Source organism: Lonchura striata, chromosome W (genome assembly GCF_050655825.1).
Source record: "Lonchura striata isolate lonStrDom1 chromosome W, ASM5065582v1, whole genome shotgun sequence".
NCBI classification, from domain to species: domain Eukaryota; kingdom Metazoa; phylum Chordata; class Aves; order Passeriformes; family Estrildidae; genus Lonchura; species Lonchura striata.
In genome coordinates, this window is record NC_140743.1 from 38,410,100 (window position 1) to 38,428,667 (window position 18,568).

At 43.7% G+C, this 18,568-nt stretch overlaps 1 protein-coding gene and 1 long non-coding RNA gene across 3 annotated transcripts in view; one reads left to right on the forward strand and one right to left on the reverse strand.

Moving 5' to 3' along the window:
- Positions 1–18,568, forward strand: part of LOC146763178 (DDB1- and CUL4-associated factor 12-like) — a 72,432-nt gene that overhangs the window by 28,664 nt on the left and 25,200 nt on the right. For both annotated transcript variants that reach the window (XM_085571102.1, XM_085571103.1), the window contains exon 3: positions 17,857–18,063. In XM_085571102.1, the coding sequence (XP_085427228.1) occupies positions 17,857–18,063 (207 nt within the window). The remainder of the gene's footprint in view (positions 1–17,856; positions 18,064–18,568) is intronic.
- LOC146763179 (uncharacterized) lies at positions 4,267–14,136 on the reverse strand. The gene is made up of 2 exons (XR_014952585.1): positions 12,625–14,136; positions 4,267–7,699 (listed from the first exon to the last, which is right to left on the reverse strand). It is a non-coding gene; the product is annotated as an uncharacterized LOC146763179 (long non-coding RNA).

Below are 18,568 nucleotides of genomic sequence, written 5' to 3' on the forward strand. Positions count from 1 at the left end.
AGTCAGAGTGTTGGTAATAGTCCAGTTAAATGGTGGCTGTTTTTCTTGGCATGGCAGATGAAATGCTGCTGAAGCAGTGAACTGTAGAAGGGTGTAGTTTTCTCTGAAGGCATGATGATGTAGTGGTGGGCCTGATCTTCCTCTGGGAATCTAGCAGGGAAGAAGGCTGCTTCTCTGGGAATCCAGCGAAGGGCTGACCCTGATGTCCCAAAAATGCTGATTTTATGCAGGTGAGGATGCTTGGCTCCTCCCTCAGGGTGGAGCATCTCACAATGGGATGATGTAACTTTACCAGTCATGCAGTGAATCATTTAATGGCCCATTAACAGAAAATATCTCCCCAGAGGGATACATTGTTCTTGGAATAGATAGGAAAACTGCCCAACCTCCAACAGATGGTAAATAGAATACATGCTTATCTTATAAGCCAGGACATATGGCTAAGTTTTGGCAATCTGGACATGATTGAACATGGGCTTTAGCCTGATTCTGAGAGATGTTAAACATTCTTACTAAGGCAGGTGCATTTTGATGAGAGAAAGCATGGCTCATTCTGGCTTGTTCGATGAAATTGGGAAGTGTATTCTGTATTGACATGGCTAACAGATCAGCCATGGCATTGCCTTCAGCCATGGCATTGCCTTCTGCTAGGGAATCTGAGAGCGCAGAATGTGAACGAATGTGTATTAGGAAGTAGGGTTCGTGTCGAATAGAAAGAAGGAAGATTAATTTCTTGAGCAAACCGTATACCTGGTCATTGGAGACCTCTTTTAGCAGAGACCCTTCTGCCCTTTCCACTACACCTGCAATATAAAATGAATCCATTACTAAATTAAAAGGAAATGTGAATTTTGAAAAGACTCACAGAACTGCTGTTTAACTCTATTATTTGTGAAGAACCGTCTACTTCTTCAATATCTGATTCCCATTTTTTTGTCTATGGATTTTGCCAAGAAATCACAGATTTTTTAGACTTCTCTGAACTGTCTGTAAAGAATGTGCTTGCATCAAGCGGTGCATGACTTTTTAAGGGCTTATGAAGTAATTTGATAGATTAATTTAGTCGCTCATGTTTGGGGCAATTTAATGATATTTTCCCTGTAAAATTTTCTGTGGCAAATTGCATAACCTCTGAATTTTGAATTAACCATTGCAAATAGATGGATGTGACAGGCAGAAAGATTTCTGCAAAATCCTTTCCTGAAAGGGAGAACATTTGGGATCTAGCCTTTATAATAAATTGTGATATAATTTCAGGGCAAGTTATTATAGTTTTACCGAGCTGGTGAGATAGGAAACTCCATTCTAAGATTGTCAGATGGTCCTTCTTCTCTAGATCCCACTGGAATATTAGACTGTAAAGCTGTGGACTCTCCCCTAAAACTGCAAACAAAAAAGACAATGTAGGATTATATAGATGAGCCTGGTGTGATTGGATGTCTCGCATCACTTTATCTAAAGCATTTTGGGCTTCTTTGTTGAATTCTCGTGGTGAGTTTAAAGCTGTGTCTCCCTTCAATAGATCAGACAGAGGGGCTAGGTCCTGGTTTGAAATGCCTAGCAGTGGATGAAGCCAGTTCAGAGTCCCTACCAGCTGCTGTACTTCATTCAGTGTTTTTGGATTTCTCTTTAGTTGGTGTGGTTGTGGAGTTACAGTTTGTTCTGTGATTCTGTATCCTAAGTATTTCCAGGGAGGAAGTTTGTGTATTTTTTCCTTCGCTTTTGTGATCCTGCTTTCTCCACTACTGGGATGACCTGATCTGATGTCTCCTGCATTGATGCTTGTTTTTTTGCTGCTACTAAAATATTGTCTATATAATGCAAGATGAGGGAATTTGTGTATTGTACACGAACTGAGGAAAATACTTTTGCTACATACCACTGGCATATACTCGGAGAATTGCGCATACCTTGAGGAAGTACGAGCCAATGGTATCTTTTTAAAGGGGCCTGCTGATTTATTGATGGGATGGAGATGGCAAATCATGGCACGTCATCCAGATGCAAACAAATGTTGAAAAAACTGTCTTTTAAATCAATAACAGTAGACTTCCAATCCTTTGGAATCATAAGGGGAGAAGGTAAACCTGGTTGTAACGAACCCATTTCTTGAATCACTTTGTTAACCTTTCTGTGATCCTGCAATAACCTCAATTTCCCACTGTTTGGCTTTTTAACTACGAAAACTGGAGTGTTCCAGGGGCTGGTAGTTGGAGTTAGGTGACCTTTATTTAATTGTTCGTATACCAAGTGCTCTAATACAGAAAGTTTCTCTTCTGGTAAGGGCCATTGGTTGACCCAGACAGGTGTATTTGATGTCCATGTGAGTTTTAGAGTGCTATGTCCATCAACAGGCCTTGTCAAAAATTGGTTTCTATTCTCAGACCCCTTTGAGAGAGAATGTCTCTTCCCCAAAGAACTATATCAGCTCCTACTATGAATGGTTTTGTGGTGGCAACACAATGTTCAGGTCCCTCAAATGTGACAGAGTGCAAGCTACAAAAGCTTTCACAGTGACCACCAACACCTGCCAGTTGGTCTAGTGTGGGTACAATGGTCCAGTCCTGTGGCCATTTCAATTTCGATATCAGAGTGACGTCAACTCCGGTATCTATCAGGCCAACTAAGGTGATGGTTTCCCTGAGATGCTTCAGGACACAGGTGAGTTGAGGCCACCCGCAGCTGATGTGCCTGGTCCAAGCGATGAGGGATGTGTTGCTCCGTGACTCTGGTAGGATAAAAGCTTGTGCTATGGTTAGTCCTTTAGGTAGAAAACATGGAGGGTTTGGGCATAAAGCTAATACAGTGATTTCCTGTGAATAGGTGACAGATAACACAGTTGGAATTATATAGAAACCTTCTGCACGGGATCTGTTCACTCCCACTATTAAGAACTGACGTGGTTGTGGTTCAGGGCCCAGCTGTCCTGTGGATATTGTGTGAGCAATGGCATTTGTTAGCATTACTGGCTGGGCTGTAGACAGCTCCAATCTGGTACCTGGGGACATTGTGCTCTGTAGTCCTGCAAAGATTTGCTGCAGTTCTGTGCTTCATGGCCTGTGGTGGTTTCTGGCCTGTGGTACAGTGGTTCTTGTGTCCTCACACGCCACTGAACTGTGCTCAGCTGCAACTTTCCTGGAAGATGGCATGGACAACCCTGTGCTGAGCGGAAATTGTTAGTATTTTGACAGGGACCTCAATATCCGCTGTTTTTTGGAGGTGGCCTCCTTTGTAGTTTTGGACATTCCCTTCTAAAGTGCCCTTTTGACTGCAGGAATAGCATGTGTCCTTTGGAATCTGTTGGTCTTCAATTGCCCCCTTAAATGCTGTTAGAGCCTCTGCTAGGGTTTGTGCTTGAATTTCTACAGCTTTTTCCTGCTGCTTTAGGGTGTTTTCCTGTGTAGTTGTGATTGCATTAGCTAGCACCTCTGCCTGCATGGCTGCTATGTGTTCAGGGGTGCCCAGGCAATTGCAAGTGTCCACTAGCTGTGTTAAGGTGGGCTCAGGGTCTTGAGGCAAGGCATGTAATATTTTCCTGCAGCTTGGATTTGCATTAGAAATTGCAAGCCGTTTTAATAACTCTTCTCTGGCACAATCTATGGGAATTTGCTTATCCAATGCCAATTTTAAATGGTCCAAAAACTTAATGTATGGCTCATCCATCCCTTGTTTTATTTCTGTGAAGTCTAGTTCTGGTTTATTCCCATTAGGCACCTGTAGCAGGGCAGTCATTGCCACTTCCTTAATATCCTGAAGGATTGGTCTGTTAAGAGCCCTTGCCTGTCTTTGTGGATCTATGTAGGCTCATTTCCCCAGCAAGCTGGTCTAGAGTTATATTTTTAGTGGCTGGAGTTCTTGTATAACATCTTAAAAGGTAATTTAGTAAACATTTCCATGCCAGTTCCCACAGAGAATACTCTGTCAGAGACAGCAAAGATGTACAAAGCTGCCTTAGGTCATGAGGTGTGAATACATTGGCTGAAAAGGTGGCTTGTTATAGACCTCAGAAATATGCTGATTCTCTTCCATACGACCTCATCGCTTTACAAATCTCTTTTATTTCTGCAGAGCTTATTTGTTTCCACTGTGGTGTGTGTCCCCCCCGTCCCCCCCCCCCCCCCCCCCGACATTATATCGGACTGGAAACACTGATATCTTAGAGGCAGTGTCCCATTCTCCGTCCTGGACTGCGTCCCTTATCCTCTGCCAGGTATCTGTGCCTCCTGATGTATGGAACTCGTTGTTATGATTGAGCACAAGAGGCCATCTGATCCGATTAACAGAATTTATTTAATTCATTTAATAGAGTATATGAGAGCAAAGCAAAAAAGCAGCGCTGCGGCGACAGAGGGGAGCAACCGCTCCGCCAAACTGCCGCCCTGTGATCCCCTAGCTCACTCTTTTTATCTCCTTCCTTAGTTCACTCGTTTCTTCTGCGCAGTCGCATTCTGTTGCTAGGTGGTCGTTTTCTGCCTCCTGGTGGTCGTGGGATGAAGGCTGGTTGTCTTCCTCACAGGTGTCCTTTGATCTGGGGATTCTCACAGTCTCAAGTATACGTGTTATCTTAGAAATGCATGTTATCAGTTAAGCAATGCAAAGCCTATTGCCTACTACCGCTGTAAAAGGTTAGGAATGCGTATTATCAGCAATTCACAGCCTGTTGCCTATTACCGCTGTAAAAACAAACTTCTTTGAAACAAATTACTATCTGCAGCTGCATCGAACAAAAAGGTCACCCTTCTCTTACAATTTCTCCCCTTTTTTTTTTTTATCCTTCTTTTTGTTCGTTGAACCGTATTAATTCTTTTCTACTAAGCTCTAGATAGTTTTCGGCCTCTACCTGAGTGAGTGATTCATATTTTGATCTTACTATCATTAAATGAGCGGCCTCTAACCTACTCTTTACTATAACAATAAGCTTATTAAAGATGCAGGGTCCGAAAGTTAGCACTAAGATGAGCAGAATTGCCGGTCCTGCAATGGTAGACAAAAGAGTTGTTAACCAAGGGGAATGAGTAAACCATGATTCATACCAGTTTTGCTGAGCTTCTTGCTCTTTTTTTCTTTGCTCTATTTGTTTGCGTAATTCTGCCATAGTATCAACCACAATTCCTGTGTGGTCTGCATAAGTGCAACATTCTTCTCGTAAGGCAATGCAGAGCCCCCCTTGTTGTAAAAATAATAGATCAAGTCCCCGTCTATTTTGTAACACAACCTCAGAGAGGGATCTGACTGATTTTACTAACCCATCTATGGCCTTTTCGATTCTGCTTAAGTCTTCATCTACGGATACTCGTAAATTTTTCATACCTTGTTGTTGATTTACTAGGGAGGCTACCCCCGTTCCCACTCCAACTCCACTTACACTAAGCAAGATTGCTACTGTTAATGCTGTGAGTGGTTCTCTTTTGACTAGATGGTGTTCGGGAGTTATTTGATGCTCTAGTACATACTCCTTTGGGTGATATGATATGCGAGGGACAATTAACACCTGTACACAATAATCTGAACTTTCATTGAAAAGCCTTATGGATAAGCAAGGGGTGGTTCCGAGTTTATTACATACCCATTTGGTGTTGGGCGCTGGCAGGAGCCATTCTGCCAGTTTATCTTTTCTCTTGATGCTGATTGTCATCTCACACAAGTGTTGCATTATTGCGGGTACCTTTCCCACACATTTCCCTTTCCCTCTTACTTGTGCTAGGGTTATTCCTGGGGTGCTATCTTTTCCCTGTTTCCACAGACATTCTCTTGGGTTTGTCCCATTAATTCTTCTGGTTTTAGCAGAGGATCCTATCGCCTCATAAAAGGGTGGATTCATCATGTAACAGAGCCAGCAACCTTCTGTCAGATTCGGGTATGTATAGTTTAAAACGCCAAATGTGGCTTGCATTATTTTCCACAAGGTGGCATGCTCGGGTTTAGGAACACCTGGCTCATCTATGTTAATATGGCTGGTAATAACCTCTGTCTCTGTGTAGTTAATTGTTTTAGTTTTAATGTCACTTATTACTTTGTTGGGTCCAATTGATGCAGGGTCATAGGGAATAGGTTCTTTCTTAATAAGTATTAGGTTTCCCAAATCGTGTCCCTCTATCCAATGCCTAATTCCCCATGTCTTTCCCAACAGCCACCCCGGGTCATTTGGATGAGTAACATTGAGGTATATGAAAGTACAGTTCCCCAGTAAATCTTTCCCTGTCCATGGCCATTCTTGTGGCTTTACACATCCAGCTGATCCATATCCCACCCTTAGGTATTTATCCGACCCTCCTCCCGGGGCCCATGCCGATGCTATTGTCTCACAACCCCAATAACCACAGTAGTAATGCCTGGGGAGGTTACAATATGACCTCCCTAAATTTGAAGCAGGGCACATATAGAAACTTGTCAAATTTAACAGCCGCCCACAGCTTGGATTTTTGGTCATGTTACATACTCCAGCTTTAAAGCTTGGTGCCCCGGGGGTTATCACAGTCTGCAGGTTATAATGAGTATCATGATTTTCCCACCTACTTAATGTCCATTTAAAGGGTTCATGGGTTTCAGTAGCAACACTTTGGAGAGGAAAGCATATCATCACAAATGTAAGAATCTTTAGGGCTGAGTAATACGCACTGCAGGGGATGCTGCTTATCATGCCCAATTTCACATTCCTACTTTTTCTCATTCCATTGTCACCATTCCCGTGCCTATGGTGGTCAGTGGTTTTTTTTACGATTTGGGAGGGTCCCTCATCCCCACTAGCTATCTCTCTGTCTCTCCTGTCAACTTGGTTGCTACAAGCTACAGGGTAGGCCATCTTCTTGACAGCAGAGATATTCTTCAGGGGTGAGATTATTTCCTCTCTCCCACTTTGACCTCCGGGAGTTCCAATTTTTCTCATTTAATTGTGGGGTGTCGCACCTCAGTCCCTTGACCAGCCTGCGACACTTGACCTGGACTATGTCTGTAAGAAATGGACTTGAAAGTTCGTTGGAGTGGTAGCAATGGAATTCAGGATTTATTCCCTTCACAAAAATTTCCCACCACTCGGGAGATTCTTTAGTCAATTCCCGAGTGGCGACCTTATAATTCAATATTTCAGAGGTCAACTTGCGTTGTTCTAGCCAGCAGCGCTGACACACACTTTTTGGAGCCCTCCCCTTTCTACAGTGAGCCCACCACAGCCCTTTACAAATTTTACAAGAAAAGCAAGCAAAAGGGAAACAATCACAATCTAACCAGCTACATTTTATTCTAATATCTTCATGCTCGGCATGACCCTCCCCTTCCCAAGGTCTCTGCTCCCTTTCGAGTCGGATGGGCCGATAATAGGGCTGCTGAGCTAAGTCTTCTAAATGCTTACAGTATCCTGGGGGTTTTGTTTCTCCTATCAGTTGTGTTTGCAATCCCCAGTCATTCCTGACCCAAATGTCCCCGGAACTGGCAGTGTCCATTAAGATTACTTGAGGGTTCTCTTTACTGTTAGCTTCAAATCTCCCGGCTTCCCATCAATCTTCCAGCTCGTCTCTCTGGAAGTTGCATGGAATCGAGTCGGGTCCACTGGCCCCTTTATTCTGCTAGCATGGGTCCATCCCTTTTCTGCCGTATGAACTGCGGAATCAGTGGTGATTAAAACCAGATACGGTCCGTCCCACCTTGGGGTGATTGAATCTTCCTTCCAGCTTCGGATGAGAACCCAGTCGCCGGGTTGTACCTGGTGTAATACAAGATCTAATGGTGGTCTTTGGGCCCACATCCCCTTTTCCCATAACTGTCTCTTGTATTTCATTAAAACAGTTAAATATTTGTTAATACTTTGGTCAGTGATATTAGGATTAGATTGAACTTTCTCTAGGGAGTAGGGCATCCCATATAACATTTCAAATGGGGAAAGCCCTATGTCTGATCGTGGTTGAGTCCGAATATTTAATAATGCTAGTGGCAGACATTTTATCCAAGATAACTTAGTTTCTAGTACCAATTTAGTGAGTTGTTTCTTAATTTCTCCATTCATTCTTTCCACCCTCCCGGAACTCTGGGGGTGCCAGGGAGTATGTTGTTCCCATTTTATGCCCAGGGCTTCTGCCAGCAGCTGTGTTATTTTTGAAGTGAAGTGGGGGCCTTTATCGGAGTCTATTGTTTCTGGGACTCCATACCTGGGTATTATTTCTTCTAGCAGGGCCTTTGTCACCGTTCAGGCTGTCTCCCTAGCGGTGGGGATTGCTTCCACATAATGTGTTAGATGATCTATTATAACTAAAAGATATTTTATCCTCCCCACTTTGGGAAGCTCTGTAAAGTCTACCTGTAAATTTGTAAAAGGCCTCTTTGCCACGGGTCTCCCTCCCAAGGGTGGCTTCCTTAAATTCTTCCTATTTACACGTAAACAGGTTGGGCAACCCTTAGTAATACTTTTTGTTAGATCATGGAGACCCACAGTCATATAATGGGTGGCAAAGTGGTCTACCAGCCCTTGAGCGCCCCAGTGTGTTTTCTGGTGTAATTTATTAAGCATTTGCTGGGCTACGGCCCTAGGCAGAACCTCCCTCCCATCTGTTAACAGCCACTTCCCCGATTCTTCTTTTATCCCCAATTTTGCAAGTTTCTCCCGCTCTTCTACAGTAAATATAAATTTATCCTGGGTGGTTAACCCAGGATTCTCTGAGGTATCTGTAGGATCCCTCCTGGCTCTCTCGCTCAAGGTCAGTGCCTCGATAATTGCAGCCTTCTTCGCTTCAAGGTCTGCCGCGTTGTTACCCCTACTCCGGTAATCCATTCCCCGCTGATGCCCTTTTAAATGAACTACGGCTATCTTTGCAGGGCCTCTCAAGGCCTTCAGGAGGGCTACTATTAATCTCTGATGCACCAGGTTCTTTCCTTGTGAATTCACAAGGCCCCTTTCCTCCCATAATTTTCCAAATGTATGTACTACCCCATACCATATTTAGAGTCTGTATAAATGGTTCCCTCTTTTCCCTTTAATAATTCCAAGGCTCTTAGGATGGCGTATATTTCACAGGCTTGGGCTGACTATGCTTTGTCTAGGGCTCTGGACTCAATTACTTCTAGGTCAGGTCCCCCTACTATGGCATACCCTGATTTTCTTTGGCCCTCTACTATTCTGGATGATCCATCTACAAACAGCTTTTCTCCAGTCTCTAACTCCTCTTCTTCCAAGTCAGGTCTAATTTTAGTTTGCTCCTCTATAGTGATCACACAGTCGTGAGTCAGTGGGTCAGTCTCTGGCTCTTCGAAGAGGAAGGAGGCTGGATTTTGTAATGAGGTGGTTTCTAAAGTGAAATTAGGGGTTTCTAATAGAATCCCTTCATATTTTAGGAGCCTGGCATCAGAGATCCATTTGTCTGCTTTTTGCTGCATCACACTCCGTATGTTATGTGGAGTTAACACCTTCAGAGTGGCATTAAAGGTGATCTTCCTTGCTTCTTCTACTAACTCCGCACAGCCTGCAATTATTTGTAAACAGCCCGGCCATCCCCTGCTTACAGGGTCTAAAATTTTAGACAGATATGCAATAGGTTTCTTTTTCCCCGCCCAGTCCTGGGTAAGTACTCCATAAGTTACCCCATCTGTGATATTAACAAACAAAAAGAAGGGCCTCTTTAAATCTGGGAGGCTTAGGACTGGAGCATGGACCAGAGTTTCTTTTAATTCTTGGAATTTAGATTTTTCCTCCTCTGTCCACTTAAGGTGCCCATCTTGGGTAAGTTTTTGATACAGAAATCTTGCCTTCCCGCTATAGTTCTCAATCCACTGCCTACAATACCCTGTAAGTCCTAATACCTGACGAATTTGTCGTTTATTTTGCGGTAGAGGCAGGGATAGGATTGCTTGTACTCTATCTGGATCAATTCTCTTTTCTCCCTTTTTCAAATAATGTCCCAGGTACCTAACTTCCTCTTCTACAAATTGTAGTTTTGCTTTAGAGACTTTTAATCCTTTCAGTCCCAGGAAATTCAATAGTTTGATACTTTCTTTCCGGACTTTGTCTTCTTCTTTACCTGCTATTAACAAATCATCCACATACTGAACTAGCTTTACCTCTGGGTCTGTTTTATAATCTTGCAAAATTTGTTCCAGGGCTTGCCCGAATAAATTGGGTGATTCCGTAAAGCCCTGAGGAAGTACCGCCCACCTGAGTTGCTGTCGCCTCCCCGTGTCAGGGTCCTCCCATTCAAAGGCAAAATAATCTCGACTGGATTCGTCCAGAGGGCAGGCCCAAAAGGCATCTTTCAGGTCTATTACACTATACCACTCGTTCTCAGGTCCCAGTTTGCTTAAAAGAGTATAGGGATTTGCCACTACTGGGAACCGAGCCCCGGTTCGCTTATTAATTTCCCTAAGGTCATGCACCAGCCGATAGGATCCGTCTGCCTTTTTTACCAGGAGTATAGGGGTGTTAAAAGGCGACATACAAGGTTCTAGCAGTCCTTGGTTTAACAGCCTTTCAACCTCAGGTTTTAACCCTCTCCTCCCTTCTAGTGAAATTGGATACTGTTTTATTCTTACCGGGATCTCGGGATTTCTGATTTTTACTGTAAATGGGGTTATATTTAATTTGCCCACGGTCCCTGGATTATACCACACTTCGGGGTTTATTTTCTTTTCATCTTCTAAACGGAGGGAACAGAGTCTGATCTTTAACTCCTTCTCTACCACCTCAATTTGAACTCCCAATTCAACAATCAAGTCTCTCCCTAACAAATTGTAATCTGCTTCAGGAACTAATAGGAAGTCACCCATCCCCACTTTAGTTCCCGATTCTACCACCACCCCTTTAATAATTTGTACTTCAAAAGGTTCCCCCTTAGCCCCTATTACCGTGGCTGTCTGTTTTGATAACTTACAGCCCTGAGGCAGAAATTGAATAGTAGATCTTTCTGCCCCCGTATCGACCAAGAAATCTATTTCCTGGCCCTGGGGACCCACCTTCAATTTTATCAAGGGCTCTTTTTGATGTTTCCTGGTCCCCATAAAATAGAGCCCCTGACTCCCCTATTCGATTTTGAACTCCTCCTCGTCCCTTAGCCTCCTCCTGCACTCCCTCTTGAAATGTCCCTTCTTACCGCAATAATAACACACCCTTTCTCCTACCTTTCCCTTGTCACCCTCCCTATTCCGAGTGACTCTCTTCTGTCCTTCCTCCACCCGCCTGCTTTCCCTCACTGCAGCAACCATCATTTTCACCTGTCTCTTCTGACTTTCATCCTCTCTGCGGACATAAACCTTCTGCGCCTCTCGCAATAATTCTGCTAAATCCCTGTCCTGCCAATCATCCATTTTCTGTATCTTCCTCCTAATATCATCCCAGGATTTAGAGACAAACTGGACTTTAAGAATTGCCTGTCCCATTGGGTTATTCGGGTCTAACCCCGAGTACAGCTGAAAACTTTTCCTTAACCTCTCTAATCATTCAGTGGGGGTTTCATCCTTCTTTTGTCTGTCATTAAATGCTTTATTTATATTCTGGCCCCTAGGAACGGACTCTCTTATGCCATCAATTAATATGGTCCGAAAGTCCCGCATGTTAGCTCTATGGGCCGCATCCTGGTTATTCCAATTAGGATTCTGGAGAGGCCATTTAGTATCGGCCGGTTGCTGGGCATGTGCGGGTTGGGCATCCCAGGCCCGCATTCCAGCAGTTCTTATCATGTTCTTTTCCTCGGCCGTGAATAAAATGTTAAGTATAGATTGTAATTCCTCCCAAGTGTATATATTAGGACCTAAAAATTGATCCACCCGCTCTGCCACGCCCAGGGGGTCTTCTAGCAAATTTCCCATCTCCTTCTTAAAGTCTCTAACATCCCCCGAACTTAAGGGCACCGAAATAAATCCAATCCCCGGCTGTGGTCCCCCCATCGGCATTTCCCTTAAAGGAAATAGTTTGCCTTGCGTCTTACTTCGGGTAAGAGGACCACGCGAGCCTGAGGGTTGATCAGAGTCTGAGTCTGATTCTTCCTCATCCGATTGTGGAGGAGGAGGGGGTGCATTTGGCGCAGGGGGAATGTAGGGCGGGGGTGCAATAATTACTTCTTCCGCTCGCCCCTTCTTTTTCTTTCCTCCTGAAACCTCCGAGAGTTTAAACACGAGCACCTCCGGCTTTTCTGTCCAGACTCGGGCATAGGCACTCTCCTCAGGGTTAGGAGGTTGTTTAGCGTGTATCCAACCATTTAACAGTTGCTTTACCCAGTCCTCTGAGGACCCAAAGATGGGCCAAAACACACCTTTAGAAATCTCTTGTCCTCCCCATACTTCTATGCAATAGTGTATCATCTTTGCCTTATCCTTCCCAGGTGCCCCTGGAAAGTGCTCCCAATTTGTCAGCATAAACCCTAAGGGACTATCCTTAGGAATTGGGGGAAGTTTTACCCCCACCGGGGAGGGGGATTTATCCTTGCTCTTCCCCTGCCCCATGTCCTCCGGAGTACCTTCAATCACTCACAACAGCACAATCGCTTCCCCTGGTTCGTGGCCCAGGCCCTCGCGGGCTCTGGAAAACGCACTACTAAGGGTCCACACTCGCTTGGAGAATCCGGCTGCCGGTCCTCCTCTCATACACACACACACTCGCCGTACTCCGGGATCCCGAACCCCGCCCGGACGGATCCCCTTTATACTTACGCGTCCTGCGTCTTCGTCCGGACTTTTGTGCACAAAAATTACGGGGTACCCTGGGCCCGCTTCCCTCTCTTTGCTCTCGCTCTCTAAGCTTTTAGGTTCGTCGGTCGGGATGAGGGTAAAAACCCCGGTCTGAGTCCGCTCAAGGGAGCGGAATCGTGGCGCCCCTCTCAGAGAGAGGTTCCCCAGATCCCGATCCGAGTCACGGCACCAAATTGTTATGAACGAGCACAATAGGCTGTCAAATCCAATTAAAAGGATTTATTAATAGCAGAAAGTGAAAGCAAACCAGCGCGCGCTGGGCGGCAGTCGTTTCAACTACCGCGCCTAGTTCCCCGTTTCCCCCCCACTTATTGGGTTGTCTCTTCCGGATGTGTGACGTTCTGGTGACGTTCTGGTGTCTCTTCTGCGCAGGCGCACCCTGTTGTTAGGTGGTCGTTTTCTGCCTCTTGGTGGCGCCAGTGGTCTTCTTTAAGGTTGTCTCTGCGACCTGGAAACTTTCTCAAAACAAGAAATGTTATCTCCAGGCACGTTTACATGTTTTGCTAAGCTCTGTAACGGAACTGTCCTTGAAAGATATCTATTTGCTTAGGTGTTTGGGTGCCTAGCAGCAACTTTCTCAAAACAGTTTCAACTCCCTAAAAAGTTTGTAACGTAATTGTCCTTGAGAGATAGTTACTGGAATGCCTGGCAAAATGAGAACATGTTCAGACAAGTTAAAACTCTATTCTGTGAATGTGAGAGATTCTATATTATGAACAAAAAGGCCTTATTTTTCTAACACTGGTGAGCCTAAGCCTAGCCACGTGCCTCAAGGGGGAACTTGGGGGCAGATACCCAGAGAAGTTACCCCTCACCTCATGGAACTGCAGCAGGGGTAAGCCTAATAAACCATGTCTTGAAACAAACACTCAACAGGGGGTATACAAATTGAAGGAGAAATCAAAAACATACCGTGAAAACGGACAGTCAGCTCATCAACTGCATCGAAGGAGCACAGGGGAAATCTCAATTCCGGTTTGTAATGAATATAACCGTACTGTATGGGTTGGGAGAAGGCAGAAGTCTATCTTTGTTGCTTATCTCCAAGCTAACCCAGTGTGTTACAATCCGAATAAAATTAGTATGTGTATAATGGGGGAAAGACATACTGGGTGAGGAATAATCTGGAATATGAAAATAAGGTACCTCTAGAAGCTGAGCCAATCATTCTGGACCTCTTAGGGGACCAGGATGACAGAATCTGTCTACTGTATGATACAACGTTTTGTTTCACCAAGGATAAAGAAGGTGTGGATCCAGAAAATAAAATAAAACAGGTAATGCAAGAGGTAAAAAGACAAGAAGCTGAGATGAGGAAAAAGAGAATAGAACAAGAAAGGCTAAAATCCCTAAGCGAACAGTATGACCAATTAGAAAAACAATACGCAAAATGGGGATTGCCTACCTCAGATCAGAATGCTTTTGTGGATCTAATGCAGGAAAACTCCACAGAGCTGAGGTTGTCTAATTGCTGGATCTGTGGGGGGCTAGAATCCGCAGAAATATGGCCTTGGAGGGGTGAGGGTTTGACTCCTGAGCAACTACTAAAATGGGAAACTAGTGGGACCCCCAAAATAATTCAGAGACCGGAGGGGTGGATACTAGACCAACGAGTAATTGGAACATTCTGCCTTAGCAGAGAGGGAGGGTTATATTCAGAAATCATAGGATACACTCCATGTGTTTCTACCCTATCTATAAATTCCACCAGCCACATCAAAGTCTGGCAGCCTGAAAGCCCTACTGGGTACTGGAGCCAGGAGAAAAAGGATAACTGTGAATGGAGTGACAAAATTGGGCTCTGCTGGTACAAAAACCCTGGAGCTAACCCCTATCAGTTAATCAGCAAACTAAGAAAGTATTGGGATGAGCCTGAGGGCATAACAATCAGATGGAAAGCACCTAATGGATTACACTGGATCTGTGGGAAAAAAGCTTACAGTAAATTACCTCCATGCTGGAAGGGATCCTGCACGGTAGGACTAATCAGACCTGTTTTCTTCACCCTACCCAGGTCAGAGAGTAGTTCATTACGAGCCCCCTTGTATGAATCCCTGAACCAAGGAAAAAGGGGCTTAAAGGAAAAATTCCCTCTCATCGGAGGGAAACAAACGTGGGGAGAGGATGAATGGCCTGCCGAAAGGATGGGTCGTGGGGATACCGAACCCCCATCTATTTACTGAATTGCTTAATAATGTTGCAGGCTGTAGTGGAGATTGTATCCAATCACACCTCAGGTGCTCTTGAATTATTATCCCAGCAACACTCTCAAATGAGGGCTTTTGTATATCAAAATAGGATAGGCCTTGATTACTTACTAGCTGGAGAAGTAGATGTGTGTGGAAAATTTAACGAATCTCAGTGCTGTGTAGAAATAGATGATTATGGGGAAACCATTAGAAATCTGGCCACAGAAATTAAACGGGTAGCCCATGTTCCAGTACAAAAGTGGAACTCACTTCCCCAAGCATCTTGGTGGGATCATTTGTTAGATGGGGCTTGGTGGAAGAAAATAATTTTCTTCATTTTATGTTCAATAACAGGAGTCATATTCCTACCCTGTCTCATCCCCTGTTTTATAAGACTCATCCATTCGGTGGTACAGGGGATGCAAATAGCAGCTTTACCCACAGACCCAGAAGCTGCCCTTGGAAAAACAAATCAGGTACCAAAAATAATGACCCTGGGATAAGAAATTCCTCACAGCAGGGCGGCTGAGGCTCTAGCAAAATTTGAAAGGCGAATAAAGGGAAAAGAACAAAACTACAAAATTTACCAAGATATTCCAGATGTAGACTAGAAGCCAGTCTCAAGGTAGTCAATACACTACCTTGAGAGTGAATAGAAGTAGAAATTAGGGTGCGAATTAATGAGTTAATATAGAACGTGGGGGATTGTTATGTGTAGTAAATATAATTCGCGCCATCCCTTGTATGAAATATGTAACATTAGATACTTGTAAGATTATGCCCCTTGTATTAGTTCCCCCCCCTCCCCCTTTGCAGTCGAGACTGGGTGTATATTGGAAACTGATTTACAAGTAAAAGCATGTGACTCAGCCAGGATGTGAAAAACTGCCTTGACTTGTTTGTTCATCAAAAGCATGAAATTAGGATTAAAGGGGGGGGGGGGGGGGGGGGCTTGGGCTTGGAATTTGCAGGCTTGGGCAAGGCTGGTAACGGGAAACAAAGATTGTGAAAGATCTTGCAGGACTGGCTGGAACTGATAACCGATAACCGCAGTGGAAGGAGACCCATCACCCCCACTTGTGCTGGATAAAAAGGGACTGAAGAGAAGGAAAGGTTGTCAGCTTTTGGCGGAACACAGTCTCTCCAGCTGCACCCAGCGGTGTTTGCTTTCTATTGCTTGCTGTAATTAATAAAATTATTAATTGATCTTAAAAGGCTGAATCAAATTATTCGTCTCAATTTATAACAAGTAGATGGGCCATGGCTGGGCTCCAGGTGTTGATCATCGGTGCTGATCATCACATGAATGGCCCGAGATGGATATCATGGAAATCCTCAGACAGATCCATGTGAATGCAGCCTTCCTGTAAATCTCATCAGGAATTCACCTACCTGGACATTGAATTATTTCTCCTCATCACCAAAAAAAGAAAATCTTGTTAACCTATGGACTCTGAATAGAAGAAAAGACTGATTGCTGAAATCTTGGCATCAGGAGGAATTTTCCTTATAAAAAACCGCTTGTGCCAGGATGGAGGTGTGTGGGCATAGGGGAAGACCTCTGCTGAGGCTGACTCCTTGTGGCACACCCAGGGCCGACCCCGGGCTCGGCTCTGTTCTTTCCTTGTGGCTGGCTAGATAGAATTTGACCGCTAATAAAATTATTTTTATTTTTAATCTGGCTGATTCAATTCTCATTTATAACAGATCCCCTTTGTTCACGAATGCTGTCTCTTTCCAGTCAGTTTTTATACAGTTTTTTCGTCCTGGGGCCGAGGTTCTCCTATTCTTCTCATTGCTTCTCATATTCATGGGGTCTCTTTTTCTCTGTGCTGGGCTGGACAAAGCTGTTTCTGGGAAGTGATGAATGCTGATGTTGAGTTATGGGAACTTGGTATTGGGATGCATGTTCCTGATGATGCCTCTGACATCTCTATCTTGATTGTCGATACTTCTCAAGTATTCATCGCTTGGGTGTCTCCTGAATTGCCCCGGGAAAGGGCCCATCTCCACAGGGAGCCACATTTTTTCATTTTTCCGTTTGTAAATTAGGTCTTTCTCTCTGCTGCCATCTGTGGTTTCACAATCTTTCCCCAGCTGTGCCTTGTGGTTTTAAAACTTTAAGAATTTTTCGTGAAAGCACAACTTATTTAATGCATATTTTACATAAGCATGAATTATTCTATAACATATATTAGACAACCCTTTGAGCCCCATTTTGGTTTCCAAAATGGACTGTTGTGGTTTAACCCCAGCTGGCAGCTAAGTACCACACAGCTGTTCACTCACTCCCCCCCTCCCTTCCCTGGATGGATGGGGAGGAAAATTGGAAAAAATGTAAAACCTGTGGGTTAAAATAAGAACAGGTTAATAACTGAAATAAAGTAAAATATTATTGTTATAACAGGAAAAAAAGAAATAAAATCCAAGAAACAGAAATTATGTAAATGCAATTTCTTACCACCCACTGACTCATGCCCAGCCCATCCCTCAACTCCCTCAACAGTGATTGGCAGCTCCCAGCCAATCCCAACCCCCTACTTTATATACTGAGCATAATGTTTTATGGTATGGAATATCCCTTTGGCCAGTTTGGGTTAACTGTCCTGGCTATGTTCCCTCACAGCCTCTTGTGCACCTGCTCACTGATACAGAATGGAAAACTGAGAAGTCCTTGATTTAAAGTAAGCACTATCAAGCAGCAACTAAACATCACTGTGCTATCAACATTATTCTCATACTAAATCCAAAATACAGGACTATACCAGCTACTAAGAAGGAAGTTAACATTATCCTAGGCAAAACGAGGATGGATGATTAAAGTAAAACCCATAGTTATTTAATTTAGTTGTTTTAAGAAGGAATGTATGAATTTTTCAACTATATTTGCAGCATTTGTGGATTCTACATTTAAAAGAATGTTAGTTCAAAATAGGGAAAATATTTGACCACTTTGGTTTTCTTATCTGTGTGATAATGACTTGTATCTGCTTTTTTCCTCCAGTTATTTGTAATAGATGTCCAGACTGGTCAAATTACCAAGATTCCTATTCTGAAAGATCGTGAACCTGGCATGGTGACCCAGCAGGGATGTGGTATTCATGCCATTGAGCTCAACCCTTCAAGGACCTTCCTGGCCACAGGTGGAGACAACCCCAACAGTCTTGCAATTTATCGTCTGCCTACACTTGATCCTGTGTGTGTGGGAGATGTAAGTGGGAGTATTTGAGGAAAGTTTATTCTGTTGCAATAATTACTACTTTGAAGTGCATAAGGTCAGAGCAAGTTTAAAATTTGGGAGTTTTGTCGTGGAGAGTGAATTTCTGAAAGCCTGAAAATATTCCTGATCAAGTTGTCTTTTTTGACAAAATAGCTTAAATATATGAGAGGATTCTCAGGGCTCTAAGTCATATTTCTTCTTTCTTATCCTCATTCAGGTCTGCTTCAGATTACTTTTAAGCACTGAAAATGTAACAAAATCTTCACTGTTAAAGTCTAATTCAGGTGATGACTATCTCTGAAACTTAGCTTTAGTGAAAAAGCTCATTTGAGAAGTTGTAAAGATTATTCAAGGCTTTCCATTCTCCTTTGCAGCTTTGTCATGGGTTGGCGCTGATAGAGTGCCAGTGTGCCCATGAAAATATATTTTCTCAAATGGCTGCTGTGAGATGTGACCAGAAACAGAGCAGAGCAGGCTCAAGCTTAGAAATATAGAA